The 20,173-nt window shown below is 41.3% G+C and overlaps 1 protein-coding gene across 4 annotated transcripts in view; it reads left to right on the top strand.

Moving 5' to 3' along the window:
- The first annotated feature begins 894 nt into the window (after positions 1-894).
- The window catches only part of LOC149978188 (proline-rich protein 5-like), a 58,190-nt gene continuing 38,911 nt past the window's right edge, over positions 895-20,173 (top strand). Inside the window, exons 1-2 of one of the 4 annotated variants that reach the window (XM_090201179.1) lie at positions 966-1,239; positions 9,072-9,176. In XM_090201179.1, the coding sequence (XP_090057305.1) occupies positions 9,148-9,176 (29 nt within the window). In that variant the 5' untranslated portion in view covers positions 966-1,239; positions 9,072-9,147. Of the gene's footprint in view, positions 1,240-1,677; positions 2,322-9,071; positions 9,177-20,173 lie in introns of those variants that run through there. The other 3 variants (XM_090201180.1, XM_090201178.1, XM_090201182.1) reach the window with 3 other exon arrangements.

Below are 20,173 nucleotides of genomic sequence, written 5' to 3'. Positions count from 1 at the left end.
GGAACAGGCTTCTGAAGGGAAATTTGCTGACAGTTTTCATGTACGGATAATCTGGAATTGCAAAAAAAGATTGAGTCAAACTTTCCTCTTTCCTTTGAAGTGCCCAGTCCAGTTAATGATTCTGCAAGGTTAATGGAAATGTGGCACAGTCACACACACCCCAACCAGACAGGCGGGGGGGGGGGATTGTGCCAGGACTTTTATCATGTTAATGATATCTGAGTGAGACTGACTAACAAAATCAATGGGGAGGTCAGGGCCCCTGGACACATGCCCTGTGTGCCCAGTTGGTATTCGGCCATGATTACTACAAGTTTAGATAGCTGGCTAGACTCATTTACCAATGTAAAAATGGTTAACTAACATGGATAATTGAGTGACTATCAGTGGCTGACATAACAAGAGAGAAACTGTTGATGCACAACCACATGTAGAAATTGCACCTTGTGTATTCTACTATTCTAACTGTCAACAGGAAGTTGAGACCCCGACTGAGTTCTAAAAACAATTCAACACACTTCGGTCAGGTTATGTCTGTCTCTTGGAACCGGCTCTGGCTGGATCATCAGGGTCAAACATAAAATAAAGTACTTGGCATGAAGAGACAAAGTGTGGTTAAATATTCCTAACTTCCCCCAACATACTGCATGCTGGTATTCCATGCACAAGGCCAGGAGGTTACCTCTAGCCCGGAAAAGCTCCTGTCCCTAATGATGAAATGCTATATACTGTGTATGTGTATGTGTGTGTATATATATATATATATATATATATATATATATATATATATAAACCAGTAAAATTGTAATTGTGTACTTTTAGAATCAACCTTTCTACACGGTATGGTATTGTATATACTAGTATTGGTTGAATGAGGATGTGTTTGGACACATGCCATTCTCTGGGCCTTAATGTTAGTTCCATGACCCTAAACAAACATTCTCTCACCACAGCATCAGGCATTTATGACTCTGGCTCCTCAACAAGCTACACATTAAACCAGAGAGGGAGAGAGAGAGAGAACTTTCTCATGCTCTATGTTCCCCAGCTACCTTACTGTTATTATTTTTATGGCCCCAGCATTGTAAAGGCAGATATTCCTGACCTTGGGAGTTGGACTTTGCCATGTGACATTCTCAAAACACTTGGTACTATAGAAGTCAAACAGAACAGCAGGTTGCTGATCATCATCGTCAAAATACCTCAAATATCTTCCAGAAGGATGATGGACAATCAAAGGTTGGTTGATTCTCTGATGTGGTTTCTTCTTCTAAGAGGTTTGTTTTGGGGAGATCTTCCAAAAACTCTTCATGCAGTCTCTTCACAAACTGCAAGCAACAGTGGGACTGAAATGTCTGTCAAATATCTAGGTTCTGTGAAGATCCTCAGTGGTGTCAAATATCTAGGCTCTGTGAAGATCCTCAGTGGTGTAAAATATCTAGGTTCTGTGAAGATCCTCAGTGGTGTAAAATATCTAGGTTCTGTGAAGATCCTCAGTGGTGTAAAAATATCTAGGTTCTGTGAAGATCCTCAGTGGTGTAAAAATGTATAGGTTCTGTGAAGATCCTCAGTGGTGCTTTGACAAATCCATTGATGTTGGATTAGGTGGGGATTGGATAGTGGATCTGAAAACGTGCTGATCACCAGCATTTTGTCCAGAGAGTGCACAGCTGAATCACTGCTTTCTCTTTAATGAGCACTTAGTATAATGTACAGGATTGTCTTTATAGCTTTATGGGGATCATTAGACTGAATGCTTTGGTTTTAAATGAATTAAACATTATACATTGTTGTTCGGAGGCGCCACAGACTGCAGATTTAAAACCGGTTGTGTACTAACTCATCTTGGCACTGGCACAGCTCCAGAACTCATAGCGTGGGACAGTCTCTCATTTAGCAGTTTCTCCATGCACTCTCAGCACAGACAGACCGGTGGAAATACTACGGTGCGCGCACAAACACACACACTCTAGTCTACACACATTCCACACACACTTGCAGACGCTTGTGTTACGCGGACTCGACTAGATACAGTAGCAGCTGGCGCTGCGAACTCAAGTCAACAAGAGGAAACATCCACGAGTCGTGACATCCTCGGAGTCGGCTCCGTTTACACATCCGTACTCCACTGGCATACTCAGACAGACAAGGACCCTTTCGGGACAGGTTCAGTTTTACTGTCTACCTTTGAAACTTTCTATAAACCAAGAAGGATTGAAACACAGATTTTGATATAATTTTTCAGTGCGTGTTGGAGCGCCTACATATTATCTTTGTGGCATGTTGTAGCGCACCGCCAGAGGAAGACAGCGACCATACACGTGGGTACCTTTTATAAACGTCCGCTGTGTAGCTTATTGACTTGATTTGCCTAACGTTAGTGGTGGTTGTCAACTCCGTCTGTAGCCATGATATGTTTTCGAATGATACCGTGCCTTGTTATAAATAGATAGAATATATACCGAAATAGCGATGCAACACCAGAGCAGTAGCATAGGCTGTCCAGACTGTCTCCGGGATTGGTTTTAGGTGTGCGTCTGCAGCGTTTCGGAGAGAGGTGAGACGTTGGCGGTTTCAGAGACGCGGGCAACCCCGTATGTCCTTTGACCTTGTCCTTTGTATCTTTTAGAGGGGACATATTGATATACTGTCAAAATGTCAACAAAAAACAACAATCTAAACGTGTTGGATGACAGAGACTAATGGAGTAGGGAGACAGTTGAGAGCTCTGGGACTGGCAGGGACACCTCATGGCTTCACACCCTCTTCTATCCCTCTTCTGCATGTATGGTGAAGGTCAGGTTTGGCAAGTTAACGGTACAAGGGTGATGGAGTTCTCATTTTTTAAACTTCGACTTGATTTGATTAAAACAAACTTTAATGGATAAAAAAAATGTAAAGAAGTAAAAGTAAAAAAAATCAAATAAAATAGAGGGATTGATAGAGGATATTAACCTGGTTCAAGGGGAAGTGTTGGGTAGAGGATATTAACCTGGTTTAAAGGGAAGTGTTGGGTAGAGGATATTAACCTGGTTCAAGGGGAAGGGTTGGGTAGAGGATATTAACCTGGTTTAAAGGGAAGGGTTGGGTAGAGGATATTAACCTGGTTCAAGGGGAAGGGTTGGGTAGAGGATATTAACCTGGTTTAGGTTTAAAGGGAAGGGTTGGGTAGAGGATATTAACCTGGTTTAAAGGGAAGGGTTGGGTAGAGGATATTAACCTGGTTCAAGGGGAAGGGTTGGGTAGAGGATATTAACCTGGTTTAGGTTTAAAGGGAAGGGTTGGGTAGAGGATATTAACCTGGTTTAGGTTTAAAGGGAAGGGTTGGGTAGAGGATATTAACCTGGTTTAGGTTTAAAGGGAAGGGTTGGGTAGAGGATATTAACCTGGTTTAGGTTTAAAGGGAAGGGTTGTGTAGAGGATATTAACCTGGTTTAGGTTTAAAGGGAAGGGTTGGGTAGAGGATATTAACCTGGTTTAAAGGGAAGGGTTGGGTAGAGGATATTAACCTGGTTTAGGTTTAAAGGGAAGGGTTGGGTAGAAGATACCAACTGCCAACCCGGTTCATGGTAAGGGTCCTTGATTAAAATGAGAAAGTAGGGGATGGAAACTTATTCTTCAGGATACTGGAAGGGGAGTGGTGGTTTGTGATTTTTGAGTGGTGGGATGAATGTTTGTGGTTATCGTTGATTTTGTTTGGGAGACAGTCAAGATGGACAGTAGCTTTTTATATGGGGGACACAGGTAGATCTCCGATCTGGATTGATCAATACTGCCATGTCATCAATGAGAATTAAACTTAGTGAATGTGTATGCTATAGGTTATGTGAGCACGAGCACCTGTATAGGTCAAGTAGAGTAGATCATTGGAGGGACTTATTGGCATAATATGACTGTTAGGACTGTATCCCCACTGCCCTTAAAACAGCATCCCAGTAAGCGTTTTGATGTCTTTTGGACATCTCTTTTTGGTCCTCAGTCTTTAATTATTATAATTTTTTTAAATTTCATCCCCCAGGGATGTTGAATTTTGGTCCGGACAAAATCTAAACCAATCATAGACATCTATGTTTCACAGGTTTGGACAGCAGTGTACAGTAACTTAGTACAGAAAAGTAAAGTATTGTGTACTCTACTGAATTAAACTATACTCTACTGAATTAAACTATACTGTACTGAATTAAACTATACTCTACTGAATTAAACTATACTGTACTGAATTAAACTATACTCTACTGAATTAAACTATACTCTACTGAATTAAACTATACTCTACTGAATTCAAATGTATTGTACTGAATTAAACTATACTTTACTCTAATGTACTGAATTACTGTACTCTACTCTAATTAAACTCTACTGTATTGTACTCGACTGAATAAAACTACTGTACTCTACTGTGCTAAACTGTGCCGTACTGAACTGTGATGATCAAACTTGTGAAACAGCCTAGACGTCTATGATTCGTTCAGATTTGGATCTGGTCCGCACCGGCCAAATGTTTACTTGTTTGGGGGCGGAGCTCATTAGAATAATATCCAGCATGCTTTGCAAGTGTTTTTGTTTTTTACATTTACATTTTGGTCATTCAGCAGACGCTCTTATCCAGAGGAACTTACTGCATGTGATAGATAAATATTTGGTTGCGATCTACAATTGGTTCCTCTTTCCTATTAAAACCTGTCTAAGCCAGAGGGTGGGGGTTCTACTAAGGATCATTTGGCTGTTTGATTTTTGAATTTTAAGACCCCTTGAAGAATAAAAAAAAACAGAACATGATTGGATGAATTTTTGGGGGGACCTTACTGCTATTAGCATATTCAAATGCCTCGAATAACAGATTCACTACATGGAACAACAGATCAAAAGGACGTTTGTTCTGAAGTGTCTGTCCAATATCTGAGAGATATATGAAAGATCAGGATTTTACATGTATTTAACCCCTTATTTTTGTCAGTAAACAGTCTCCATACCTCCGTTCATTTTTTCAACTGGTACCATGGGCCCTTCAGACAAGTCTTGTGTTAACTGTAATATAATTCTTACTTATTATAATTGAGAATGTATATCAGTTGGAATTTGGCCATGGAATCAATTATCGAAAAATAAGTATTTTCAAATGCACCTGATTTCAACGTCCAGAAAATTGGTTATTTTCAATGTCCGGAATTTTCATATTTTCATCACCTAAAATGTACCTGATGTCAATGTCTGAAAAATAGTTGTGAAATATGTATTTTCAATGGCCTTTTGCTTATTGGGATATGGTTGTCCTTTTTAATGTGAGTTTGATAAGTTTATAGAAGTTATCATCCTTCCTCTTGACCTGATTTATGTTGATTTATGCATTACCTGTCCACCCCTGCAGTGGCAGACTGTAACCAGCAGGTGGAGACAAAGTTCAGGAACTCTGATGGAATTAGAATTGTCACTTTTATTTCCTACTTTTTCAAACTGTTTTACCTGCAGGCTGCATGCTCGGTTGGAAATAACACGGCACTAACACTAGCTCATTATTATTATTATGTTGGGTGCTTTGGGTAGTAATGGTCAGGACTGAGTGTTGCCCTGGTGCCAGTCAGTGTGACTGGGATGAGTGAGTTAGTGTTGGGTGTCCTCCTGCATTATCTTGGATCAGGGTTAGTTTTCAATTGGGGAACTTCCTGCTATCTATTTACACAGTGGTGATGGCAGGGAGCCCACTCATGTTACTACTAGAGACCAGGTGGAGAGAAGGGGGAGGTAGAGAGCGAGATGAGAGAGGGGAAGACTAGAGTGAGAGAGAGAACAATAGAGAAAGGAAGTCAAGAGGCAGAGAATCCTAGAGCAGAGCCAGAGATGAGAGGGAGCAGCCGCAGCCCAGATTACATCTCCATACCAGGGTTTGTTCCTGGTACCAGAGAGGTTGGATGGAAACCTGTGGAATTGCAGAGTAGAGCAGCAGACTTTAAGCAGGGGATTGGCTGTAAAGCTGCTGTGTGCCTTTCGGCTGTTCTGTCAGCTGTGACTGTGTGATGTGGTGTCCAGGACTAGAGCCTGGGACCGCGGCCAAGTCTGACTTCTGACTGGCCATTGGCCCAGAGTGGCAGGTGGAACAGGGGCTGTAGCCAGTAGCCAGACAGGTGACAGGAGAGAGGCCAGGAACATCAGAACACTTCCTGGAGCAGAGTTGAGTCTTAGCAGAGTCATTCTAGTAACTTGGCCAATGCAATCATATTGAATTAAGTTCTACATAAATGATTTACTATACATTGCCCATATTTTTTAGCAAGAACATTGTGAACAAATTAACAGCATATGTAGTTAGCCCCCTCCCTATAGTTACAGTAGAGATACAATCTTCTGTTTTAGATTCTGTTGAAACATTCTCTGACTTATTCTGATGGTTCAGTTCATTGGGTGTGATTACTGTCTGAAACATGAAGGGTTGAGAATATAGAAACATCAAGCACGTGTGATGTTTTGAGGTTTGAGTCGGGCACCTCCTCGGCTACCTCGGCTAGACTTGTTCATGAGGACCCGTCGTCTGTTTTATGCGGAGGATCTCAAGCACCTCTTTAGGGAGTTTCATGGAAGAGAATCAAGTGTCTCACTACAGTGTGTGTGTGTGTGTGGTGACTACACCCCTATTCATTTAATTATAATATTTTATTGGGTAGGAGTGCTGAGCTGCCACCTCTCTGGCATCCGTCAGAAGGTACCCAGGATGCACCCTGTCCCCCCCCCCCCCTCTCTCTGTCTGCCTTGGAATATATTGATGTCTCTGGTTTGATCTCCAAACATTTTGGTTGGCCCTGCATTCCAGGCTCTCTATGACCTCCACTGTGATGAGAAACAGACGGACGGTCAACTAGAAGACTGGATTTAAGTCTATTATGTAAAACGCCTGATGCCTCTGAAAGTAGTGTAGCTAATGTTGTAGTGTCAGACACTAGCTTTGAGTCTCTGAGAATGTAAAGTCCAAATCTCTGAGTAAACCACGACTTAAACATGTTTCTATGTGCCATCAGCCATAGTAGAATGGCCCCTTTATTTCAATGGACTTGTTGACCTCAGTTCTTTGATCTAGTCGACAGAGACACACGCTACTCCTGTCTCTCAGTGGGGTATCAATCATTCTGCATCATAGCCTTTTGAACCCAGTTCAGTCTGTGTGGGGGGCTGTGTTGGGGGACTGGGCACAACAACCCAAAACACACACAGTCACGGAACACAGATTACAACTGAGGAGAAACAAAGAGGAGAGGAGGAGAGCGTCGCACGCTAACCAACTGTTGGATCTCTGACAGCGTCACACGCTAACCAACTGTTGGATATCTGAGAGCGTCGCACGCTAACCAACTGTTGGATATCTGAGAGCGTCGCACGCTAACCAACTGTTGGATATCTGAGAGCGTCGCACGCTAACCAACTGTTGGATCTCTGACAGCGTCACACGCTAACCAACTGTTGGATCTCTGACAGCGTCACAAGCTAACCAACTGTTGGATATCTGAGAGCGTCGCACGCTAACCAACTGTTGGATCTCTGAGAGCGTCGCACGCTAACCAACTGTTGGATCTCTGACAGCGTCACACGCTAACCAACTGTTGGATCTCTGACAGCGTCACAAGCTAACCAACTGTTGGATATCTGAGAGCGTCGCACGCTAACCAACTGTTGGATCTCTGAGAGCGTCACACGCTAACCAACTGTTGGATCTCTGAGAGAGTCGCACGCTAACCAACTGTTGGATCTCTGAGAGCGTTGCACACTAACCAACTGTTGGATCTCTGAGAGAGTCGCACGCTAACCATCTGTTGGATATCTGAGAGCGTCGCACGCTAACCAACTGTTGGATCTCTGAGAGAGTCGCACGCTAACCAACTGTTGGATCTCTGAGAGCGTTGCACGCTAACCAACTGTTGGATCTCTGAGAGAGTCGCACGCTAACCAACTGTTGGATCTCTGAGAGCGTCGCACGCTAACCAACTGTTGGATCTCTGAGAGCGTCGCACGCTAACCAACTGTTGGATCTCTGAGAGAGTCGCACGCTAACCGACTGTTGGATATCTGAGAGCGTCACACGCTAACCAACTTGCATATCTGAGAGCGTCGCACGCTAACCAACTGTTGGTTCTCTGAGAGCGTTGCACGCTAACCAACTGTTGGATCTCTGAGAGCGTCGCACGCTAACCAACTGTTGGATCTCTGACAGCGTCACACGCTAACCAACTGTTGGATCTCTGACAGCGTCACACGCTAACCAACTGTTGGATCTCTGACAGCGTCACACGCTAACCAACTGTTGGATCTCTGAGAGCGTCGCACGCTAACCAACTGTTGGATCTCTGCGAGCGTCGCACGCTAACCAACTGTTGCATATCTGAGAGCGTCGCACGCTAACCAACTGTTGGTTCTCTGAGAGCGTCGCACGCTAACCAACTGTTGGATCTCTGAGAGCGTCGCACGCTAACCAACTGTTGGATCTCTGAGAGCGTCGCACGCTAACCAACTGTTGGATCTCTGACAGCGTCACACGCTAACCAACTGTTGGATATCTGACAGCGTCACACGCTAACCAACTGTTGGATCTCTGACAGCGTCGCACACTAACCAACTGTTGGATCTCTGACAGCGTCACACGCTAACCAACTGTTAGATCCCTACTGTGACGTGGTAGTTTGTTTTCCTCTTGCAGTGCTGGGTGAATGGTAGTGCAACAGGGGAAGAGGCCTTGGTACATGTTTGCCCCCTGTGGGTTATTGTTGTATGAAGTCATATGTACATAGAAGTGTGAAGTGTATGAATCAGAGTTGAGATGAGGCGACTATGGGAAGGCATTAATAGGAAAGGTTTAATACAATGTGTGAAAAAACAGAATAATTTTGCAATAAGAGTTGATGTAAAGAAATGTCTGTGTTAAAACAGGTTATATCCACGTTGAGTCCTCTAACCAACTCTATGGATAGAGCATGTTCTGAACTGTCTGTGTTAAAACAGGTTATATCCACGTTGAGTCCTCTAACCATCTCTATGGATAGAGCATGTTCTGAACTGTGACTGGTGTGCTTTCTTGTTGTTTGTGAAAGATGCTGGCTGGACACCGGTCCCTAGGTCAAGTTCAGTCTCTGACCCCCACCCCTCACCTTTGACCCCTCACCTCGGATGGAAGAACGCACCCATTCCTTTAGGAGGTGAGAGACCACAAGTCACTGCCCCTCTCTCCGTGCACACACAGACACACACACACACACCACAGACACAGACACAGACACACACACACAGACACACAGACACAGACAGACACACAGACACCGACACAGACACACAGACACAGACACACAGACACACAGACACAGACACACAGACACAGACACACAGACACACACACCACAGACACACAGACACAGACACAGACACACAGACACACACACCACAGACACACAGACACACACAGACACAGACACACAGACACATATATTTTGTCCATAATAAATCAAATCCATTACAGGTCAACATGTAAATATTGCTCCCAGCGTTGATCAAAGCTCAGAACACTTATGTTGTTGATCGGACTGAGTTGTCATCGCGCCGGCCTCTTTGAGAACGAGCGGAGTCACAAACAGTGCTTTGTTCGTTACGTTCTCCTGCCTCCTCCTGATTGGTTCCCCAGAGTCCAGCGGCTAACTCCGCCCTCCACAGGACTGAGACGTGAACTGAACTAGCGAAGCGTCCAGTCGGCTCAACTAGGCAACTAGAGGCTGCTGACAGTGTGTTTGCGGCAATTTTAAAACTGTCCAGTGACTCCTTCCGTGTCTACAGACACCCACCCAAACAAACAAAAAAAAAACGACTCACGAGTGCACAATTGGTACATAGTTGCTAATAGATATGTCACTCAGGTAGGTGGCTAGCTGCCGACAGAGACTTCTAGTATCGTAGTGTTGAAGTGCTCTGGCTGGTATTACTGAACCAGAAGGATGAAGTGAGAAGCGAGTGTTGAACGGAGCAGAAAAATACTTTCTTTACAGAAGGTAGGCTACTGAGACAGTGATATGGTGCTCAGTGGTGAGGCTGCAATGCATGCAGGAGGAAGCAAACACAGAGAGAGGGGTTAGTACAGTGGTTACCAATCTTGGGGTCGGGGCCCCATGTAGGGTCCCCTCAGAAAATCTGTACGAATTTTGTCAAACAAGTTAGGAACTTACATGTTTCAATATGAACATCTCAACATGGCCTATCTCCCCAATAAGGCCTACATTAAAATGATATCACCATGGCCTATCTCCCCAATAAGGCCTACATTAAAATGATATCACCATGGCCTATCTCCCCAATAAGGCCTACATTAAAATGATATCAACATGGCCTATCTCCCCAATAAGGCCTACGTTAAAATGATATCAACATGGCCTATCTCCCCAATAAGGCCTACGTTAAAATGATATCAACATGTGATATCAACATGGCCTATCTCCCCAATAAGGCCTACATTAAAATGATATCAACATGGCCTATCTCCCCAATAAGGCCTACATTAAAATGATATCAATATGGCCTATCTCTCTCTCTCCCTCTCTCTGTGTCTCTGTGTCTCTCTCTGTCTCTTCCTGTTTCTCTGTTTCTCTCTCTCTCTCTCTCTCCCTCTCTCTCTGTTTCTCTCCCTCTCCCTCTCTCTCTGTTTCTCTCCCTCTCCCTCTCTCTCTGTTTCTCTCTCTCTCTCTCTCCCTCTCTCTCTGTTTCTCTCCCTCTCCCTCTCTCTCTGTTTCTCTCTCTCTCTCTCTCCCTCTCTCTCTGTTTCTCTCCCTCTCTCTCTGTTTCTCTCTCTCTGTGTCTCTCAAGTCAATTCAAGGGGGTTTATTGGCATGGGAAATGTGTTTACATTGTCAAAGGAAGTGAAATGGATAAACAAAGGTGAAATGAACAACAAATGAACAGTAAACATTACACTCACAAGTTTCAAAGGAATAAACACATTTCAATGTGCAAAAGGGAAAATAAATAAGCATAAATATGGGTTGTATTTACAATGGTGTTTGTTCTTCACTGGTTGACCTTTTCTCGTGGCAACAGGTCACATCTTGCTGCTGTGATGTCACACTGTGGTATTTCACCCAGTAGATATGGGAGTTTATCAAAATTGGATTTGTTTTGTAATTCTTTGTGTGTCTGTGTAATCTGAGGGAAATATGTGTCTCTAATATGGTCATACATTGGACAGGAGGTTAGGAAGTGCAGCTCAGTTTCCACCTCATTTTGTGGGCAGTGGGCACATAGCCTGTCTTCTCTTGAGAGCCATGTCTGCCTACGGCGGCCTTTCTCAATAGCAAGGCTCTGCTCACTGAGTCTGTACATAGTCAAAGCTTTCCTTAATTTTGGGCCAGTCACAGTGGTCAGGTATTCTGCCAAGTAGCATTCCAGCTTGCTCTGTTTTTTGGTAAATTCTTTCCAATGTGTCAAGTAATTATCTTTTTGTTTTCTCAGGATTTAGTTGGGTCTTCTGTCTCTCTCTCTTTCTGTCTCTGTGTCTCTCTCTTTCTCCACCATCTCTCTGTGTCTCTCTCTTTCTCCATGTTGCCCCTCTCTCTCTTTCTCCACCATCTCTCTCTCTCTTTCTCCACCATCTCTCTGTCTCTCTCTTTCTCCACCTTCTCTCTGTGTCTCTCTCTTTCTCCACCTTCTCTCTGTGTCTCTCTTTCTCCACCATCTCTCTCTGTCTCTCTCTTTCTCCACCTTCTCTCTCTGTCTCTTTCTTTCTCCACCTTCTCTCTGTGTCTCTCTCTTTCTCCACCATCTCTCTGTCTCTCTCTTTCTCCACCATCTCTCTCTGTCTCTCTCTTTCTCCACCATCTCTCTGTCTCTCTCTTTCTCCACCATCTCTCTGTCTCTCTCTCTCTCCACCATCTCTCTGTGTCTCTCTCTTTCTCCACCATCTCTTTCTCTCTCTTTCTCCACCTTCTCTCTGTGTCTCTCTCTTTCTCCACCTTCTCTCTGTGTCTCTCTCTTTCTCCACCTTCTCTCTGTGTCTCTCTCTTTCTCCACCATCTCTCTCTGTCTCTCTCTTTCTCCACCTTCTCTCTGTGTCTCTCTCTTTCTCCACCTTCTCTCTGTGTCTCTCTCTTTCTCCACCTTCTCTCTGTGTCTCTCTCTTTCTCCACCTTCTCTCTGTGTCTCTCTCTCTTTCTCCACCATCAGTCTGTCTCTCTCTTTCTCCACCATCTCTCTGTCTCTCTTTCTCCACCATCTCTGTGTCTCTCTCTTTCTCCACCTTCTCTCTGTGTCTCTCTCTTTCTCCACCTTCTCTCTGTGTCTCTCTCTTTCTCCACCATCTCTCTGTCTCTCTTTCTCCACCATCTCTCTGTCTCTCTTTCTCCACCATCTCTGTGTCTCTCTCTTTCTCCACCTTCTCTCTGTGTCTCTCTCGCTCCCTATATCTTTCTGTCTACTCTCGCCCTCTCTTTCTCCCTCCCTCTCTCTGGGGGAAGTTTCCGGGACAAATAAGAACTTCATAAATGTCAGATGTTAATGTTTGAAGGCTGAAGGGCCTGTAACTATGTCAGGTGTGTCCCTGTATAGCTGGTGTGTAGACAGCAGTGAGTTTTTACCCAGCACCACTAAATCACATTACAGAGAATGTGTTGAGTCAGGGATACTTCATTAGCTTCTCAACTGCCTTTATATTAAACATAACAACTGAGGTGTGTGTGTGTGTGTGTGTGTGTGTGTGTGTGTGTGTGTGTGTGTGTGTGTGTGTGTGTGTGTGTGTGTGTGTGTGTGTGTGTGTGTGTGTGTGTGTGTGTGTGTGTGTGTGTGTGTGTGTGTGTGTGTGTGTGTGTGTGTGTGTGGGCTGCCTGCCTGCGTGCGTGCGTTGAAGGAGTAGTGACATCAAAGAGAAACAGACATTCTTAACCAGGTTAATGGGTGATGTTGGTCTACAGCCAGGGGCTCGTCCAGCACAGGGCTCGTATTCAACACAAATACATCGATTAGTAAGATAAATGATCTGTAATCGCCGTCAGAGTCCAAGACGTAAACACAAGTCTCCCTGATTACATTTCAAATGAGACCACATTCCAGGGGCTCGTCCAGGACAGCGGGAGGGACGGAAGCGTCATGGAGGCTGTGTGTGTGTGTGTGTGTGTGTGTGTGTGTGTGTGTGTGTGTGTGTGTGTGTGTGTGTGTGTGTGTGTGTGTGTGTGTGTGTGTGTGTGTGTGTGTGTGTGTGTCTTGGAGGCTGAGGTTGGTAATGTTAATTCTTGACGCTACTCATCCCTTAAGCGGGATAATTATCATCAGCAACCGCTGAATAGCGGCGCCTCAGTCAAATTTAAATTACAAAAAATATTCATATTCATGAAATCACAAATGCAATATTGGAAAACACAGTTTAGCCTATATGTTGTATATATACCCTGAAACATTATACAGTATGTTGTATATATACCCTGAAACATTATACAGTATGTTGTATATATACCCTGAAACATTATACAGTATGTTGTCTATATACCCTGAAACATTATACAGTATGTTGTATATATACCCTGAAACATTATACAGTATGTTGTCTATATACCCTGAAACATTATACAGTATGTTGTCTATATACCCTGAAACATTATACAGTATGTTGTCTATATACCCTGAAACATTCTACAGTATGTTGTATATATACCCTGAAACATTCTACAGTATGTTGTATATATACCCTGAAACATTATACAGTATGTTGTCTATATACCCTGAAACATTATACAGTATGTTGTATATATACCCTGAAACATTCTACAGTATGTTGTCTATATACCCTGAAACATTCTACAGTATGTTGTCTATATACCCTGAAACATTCTACAGTATGTTGTATATATACCCTGAAACATTCTACAGTATGTTGTATATATACCCTGAAACATTATACAGTATGTTGTCTATATACCCTGAAACATTATACAGTATGTTGTATATATACCCTGAAACATTATACAGTATGTTGTCTATATACCCTGAAACATTATACAGTATGTTGTATATATACCCTGAAACATTATACAGTATGTTGTCTATATACCCTGAAACATTCTACAGTATGTTGTATATATACCCTGAAACATTCTACAGTATGTTGTATATATACCCTGAAACATTCTACAGTATGTTGTCTATATACCCTGAAACATTCTACAGTATGTTGTCTATATACCCTGAAACATTCTACAGTATGTTGTATATATACCCTGAAACATTCTACAGTATGTTGTCTATATACCCTGAAACATTCTACAGTATGTTGTATATATACCCTGAAACATTATACAGTATGTTGTCTATATACCCTGAAACATTATACAGTATGTTGTCTATATACCCTGAAACATTATACAGTATGTTGTCTATATACCCTGAAACATTATACAGTATGTTGTCTATATACCCTGAAACATTCTACAGTATGTTGTCTATATACCCTGAAACATTATACAGTATGTTGTATATATACCCTGAAACATTATACAGTATGTTGTCTATATACCCTGAAACATTCTACAGTATGTTGTATATATACCCTGAAACATTCTACAGTATGTTGTCTATATACCCTGAAACATTCTACAGTATGTTGTATATATACCCTGAAACATTCTACAGTATGTTGTATATATACCCTGAAACATTCTACAGTATGTTGTCTATATACCCTGAAACATTCTACAGTATGTTGTATATATACCCTGAAACATTCTACAGTATGTTGTATATATACCCTGAAACATTCTACAGTATGTTGTCTATATACCCTGAAACATTCTACAGTATGTTGTATATATACCCTGAAACATTATACAGTATGTTGTCTATATACCCTGAAACATTCTACAGTATGTTGTCTATATACCCTGAAACATTCTACAGTATGTTGTCTATATACCCTGAAACATTATACAGTATGTTGTCTATATACCCTGAAACATTCTACAGTATGTTGTCTATATACCCTGAAACATTATACAGTATGTTGTCTATATACCCTGAAACATTATACAGTATGTTGTCTATATACCCTGAAACATTATACAGTATGTTGTCTATATACCCTGAAACATTATACAGTATGTTGTCTATATACCCTGAAACATTCTACAGTATGTTGTCTATATACCCTGAAACATTATACAGTATGTTGTATATATACCCTGAAACATTATACAGTATGTTGTCTATATACCCTGAAACATTCTACAGTATGTTGTATATATACCCTGAAACATTCTACAGTATGTTGTCTATATACCCTGAAACATTCTACAGTATGTTGTATATATACCCTGAAACATTCTACAGTATGTTGTATATATACCCTGAAACATTCTACAGTATGTTGTCTATATACCCTGAAACATTCTACAGTATGTTGTATATATACCCTGAAACATTCTACAGTATGTTGTATATATACCCTGAAACATTCTACAGTATGTTGTCTATATACCCTGAAACATTCTACAGTATGTTGTATATATACCCTGAAACATTATACAGTATGTTGTCTATATACCCTGAAACATTCTACAGTATGTTGTCTATATACCCTGAAACATTCTACAGTATGTTGTATATATACCCTGAAACATTATACAGTATGTTGTCTATATACCCTGAAACATTCTACAGTATGTTGTCTATATACCCTGAAACATTCTACAGTATGTTGTCTATATACCCTGAAACATTCTACAGTATGTTGTATATATACCCTGAAACATTATACAGTATGTTGTCTATATACCCTGAAACATTCTACAGTATGTTGTATATATACCCTGAAACATTATACAGTATGTTGTCTATATACCCTGAAACATTCTACAGTATGTTGTCTATATACCCTGAAACATTCTACAGTATGTTGTATATATACCCTGAAACATTATACAGTATGTTGTCTATATACCCTGAAACATTCTACAGTATGTTGTCTATATACCCTGAAACATTCTACAGTATGTTGTCTATATACCCTGAAACATTATACAGTATGTTGTATATATACCCTGAAACATTATACAGTATGTTGTCTATATACCCTGAAACATTCTACAGTATGTTGTCTATATACCCTGAAACATTCTACAGTATGTTGTCTATATACCCTGAAACATTCTACAGTATGTTGTATATATACCCTGAAACATTATACAGTATGTTGTCTATATACCCTGAAACATTCTACAGTATGTTGTCTATAGACCCTGAAACATTCTACAGTATGTTGTCTACAGACCCTGAAACATTCTACAGTATGTTGTCTGAAGATCCTGAAACATTCTACTATAGACCCTGAAACATTCTACATTATGTTGTCTGAAGATCCTGAAACATTCTACAGTATGTTGTCTACAGACCCTGAAACATTATACAGTATGTTGTCTATAGACCCTGAAACATTCTACAGTATGTTGTCTACAGACCCTGAAACATTATACAGTATGTTGTATATATACCCTGAAACATTCTACAGTATGTTGTATATATACCCTGAAACATTCTACAGTATGTTGTCTATATACCCTGAAACATTCTACAGTATGTTGTATATATACCCTGAAACATTCTACAGTATGTTGTATATATACCCTGAAACATTCTACAGTATGTTGTCTATATACCCTGAAACATTCTACAGTATGTTGTATATATACCCTGAAACATTCTACAGTATGTTGTGTATATACCCTGAAACATTCTACAGTATGTTGTCTATATACCCTGAAACATTCTACAGTATGTTGTATATATACCCTGAAACATTATACAGTATGTTGTCTATATACCCTGAAACATTCTACAGTATGTTGTCTATATACCCTGAAACATTCTACAGTATGTTGTATATATACCCTGAAACATTATACAGTATGTTGTCTATATACCCTGAAACATTCTACAGTATGTTGTCTATATACCCTGAAACATTCTACAGTATGTTGTATATATACCCTGAAACATTATACAGTATGTTGTCTATATACCCTGAAACATTCTACAGTATGTTGTATATATACCCTGAAACATTATACAGTATGTTGTCTATATACCCTGAAACATTCTACAGTATGTTGTCTATATACCCTGAAACATTCTACAGTATGTTGTATATATACCCTGAAACATTATACAGTATGTTGTCTATATACCCTGAAACATTCTACAGTATGTTGTCTATATACCCTGAAACATTCTACAGTATGTTGTCTATATACCCTGAAACATTATACAGTATGTTGTATATATACCCTGAAACATTATACAGTATGTTGTCTATATACCCTGAAACATTCTACAGTATGTTGTCTATATACCCTGAAACATTCTACAGTATGTTGTCTATATACCCTGAAACATTCTACAGTATGTTGTATATATACCCTGAAACATTATACAGTATGTTGTCTATATACCCTGAAACATTCTACAGTATGTTGTCTATAGACCCTGAAACATTCTACAGTATGTTGTCTGAAGATCCTGAAACATTCTACTATAGACCCTGAAACATTCTACATTATGTTGTCTGAAGATCCTGAAACATTCTACAGTATGTTGTCTACAGACCCTGAAACATTATACAGTATGTTGTCTATAGACCCTGAAACATTCTACAGTATGTTGTCTACAGACCCTGAAACATTATACAGTATGTTGTATATATACCCTGAAACATTCTACAGTATGTTGTATATATACCCTGAAACATTCTACAGTATGTTGTCTATATACCCTGAAACATTCTACAGTATGTTGTCTATATACCCTGAAACATTCTACAGTATGTTGTATATATACCCTGAAACATTATACAGTATGTTGTCTATATACCCTGAAACATTATACAGTATGTTGTCTATATACCCTGAAACATTCTACAGTATGTTGTCTATATACCCTGAAACATTCTACAGTATGTTGTCTATATACCCTGAAACATTCTACAGTATGTTGTATATATACCCTGAAACATTATACAGTATGTTGTCTATATACCCTGAAACATTCTACAGTATGTTGTCTATAGACCCTGAAACATTCTACAGTATGTTGTCTACAGACCCTGAAACATTCTACAGTATGTTGTCTGAAGATCCTGAAACATTCTACTATAGACCCTGAAACATTCTACATTATGTTGTCTGAAGATCCTGAAACATTCTACAGTATGTTGTCTACAGACCCTGAAACATTATACAGTATGTTGTCTATAGACCCTGAAACATTCTACAGTATGTTGTCTACAGACCCTGAAACATTATACAGTATGTTGTCTGAAGATCCTGAAACATTCTACAGTATGTTGTCTGAAGATCCTGAAACATTCTACTATAGACCCTGAAACATTCTACATTATGTTGTCTGAAGATCCTGAAACATTCTACAGTATGTTGTCTACAGACCCTGAAACATTATACAGTATGTTGTCTATAGACCCTGAAACATTCTACAGTATGTTGTCTACAGACCCTGAAACATTATACAGTATGTTGTCTGAAGATCCTGAAACATTCTACAGTATGTTGTCTATAGACCCTGAAACATTCTACAGTATGTTGTCTATAGACCCTGAAACATTCTACAGTATGTTGTCTGAAGATCCTGAGACATTCTACAGTCTCTCTCTCTCTCTCTCTCTCTCTCTCTCTCTCTCTCTCTATCATTCTCTCTTTAAGCTGCAGTGTGGGTTTTAATAGAGGAGAGTAGTGAAATATGCTGCTGTGTAGTTAAGGTAATGTATTGAGCTTGTGGCACAAACAAAACAAAACAAGACACTCACACACACACACACACACACACACACACACACACACACACACTTCTCCTGAACACAGAGGGAGAGTAAATATGCTTGTCACCTTTAAAACGTCAGGCTGGGCTGAATAGATCCTTTGTATATCGTTAGCTGGTACTCACTGGCCCTCACAGGGCTTAGTTTGGCTGGTGCAGTCTGGAGGAGAGGGGAGAGAGAAGGAGGGGAGGGGAGAGGAGGAGGGGAGAGGAGGGGGGGATATAGAGGAGGAGGGGAGAGAGGAGGGAGAAAGAAGGAGGTGAGAGGAGGAGGGGAGGAGAGGAGGAGGGGAGGCGAGGGGATAGAGAGGAGGAGGGGAGAGAGGAGGAGAGGAGGAGGGGAGAGAGGAGGTGAGAGGAGGGGGAGGAGGTGAGAGGAGGGGGAGGGGAGATTGAAGGAGTGAGAGGAGGGGGAGGGGATAGAGAGGGGGAGGAGGGGAGAGGAGGAGGAGGAGAAAGTAGAGGAGGGGGGAGGGAGGAGTGTGAAACTTAACCCTGTCCTGTCTGGATGGCTGTAGTTTGTCTTCACCTCTGTCCTACATCAATGCTGCATCATGGAGTGGGGATACTATGTACCAATCTATTTACTGGAGTAAGTGCTGTTTCTAGTGATTACGTTCTAGTTGTTCCTGTTAGATTTACAGTCGTGTGGTCTTTTGATTGATTGGTTTATGACTGTAGGCTTTTGAGGGATTTTAAATCTCCGTGACACCAGTTCATTCACAGTATGAGTACCAACTTGTGTTACAGTCAGTTACTCAGCAGTTGGTCAGTAGTGTACAGTCAGTCACTCAGTAGTTGGTCAGTAGTGTACAGTCAGTCACTCAGTAGTTGGTCAGTAGTGTACAGTCAGTCACTCAGTAGTTGGTTAGTAGTGTACAGTCAGTCACTCCGTAGTTGGTCAGAAGTGTACAGTCAGTCACTCAGTAGTTGGTCAGTAGTGTACAGTCAGTCACACAGTAGTTGGTCAGTAGTGTACAGTCAGTCACTCTGTAGTTGGTCAGTAGTGTACAGTCAGTCACTCAGTCACTCAGTAGTTGGTCAGTAATGTACAGTCAGTCACTCAGTAGTTGGTCAGTAGTGTACAGTCAGTCACTCAGTAGTTGGTCAGTAGTGTACAGTCAGTCACTCCGTAGCTGGTCAGTAGTGTACAGTCAGTCACTCCGTAGCTGGTCAGTAGTGTACACTCAGTCACTCCGTAGCTGGTCAGTAGTGTACAGTCAGTCACTCAGTAGTTGGTCAGTAGTTTACAGTCAGTCACTCAGTAGTTGGTTAGTAGTGTACAGTCAGTCACTCAGTAGTTGGTTAGTAGTGTACAGTCAGTCACTCAGTAGTTGGTCAGTATTGTACAGTC

The sequence above is a fragment of the Oncorhynchus mykiss genome, chromosome 15 (genome assembly GCF_057628025.1).
Source record: "Oncorhynchus mykiss isolate SJ-2025 chromosome 15, ASM5762802v1, whole genome shotgun sequence".
NCBI lineage: Eukaryota > Metazoa > Chordata > Actinopteri > Salmoniformes > Salmonidae > Oncorhynchus > Oncorhynchus mykiss.
Note: the sequence above shows the minus strand (reverse complement) of the source record. Positions and strands in the feature narration are given on the sequence as shown.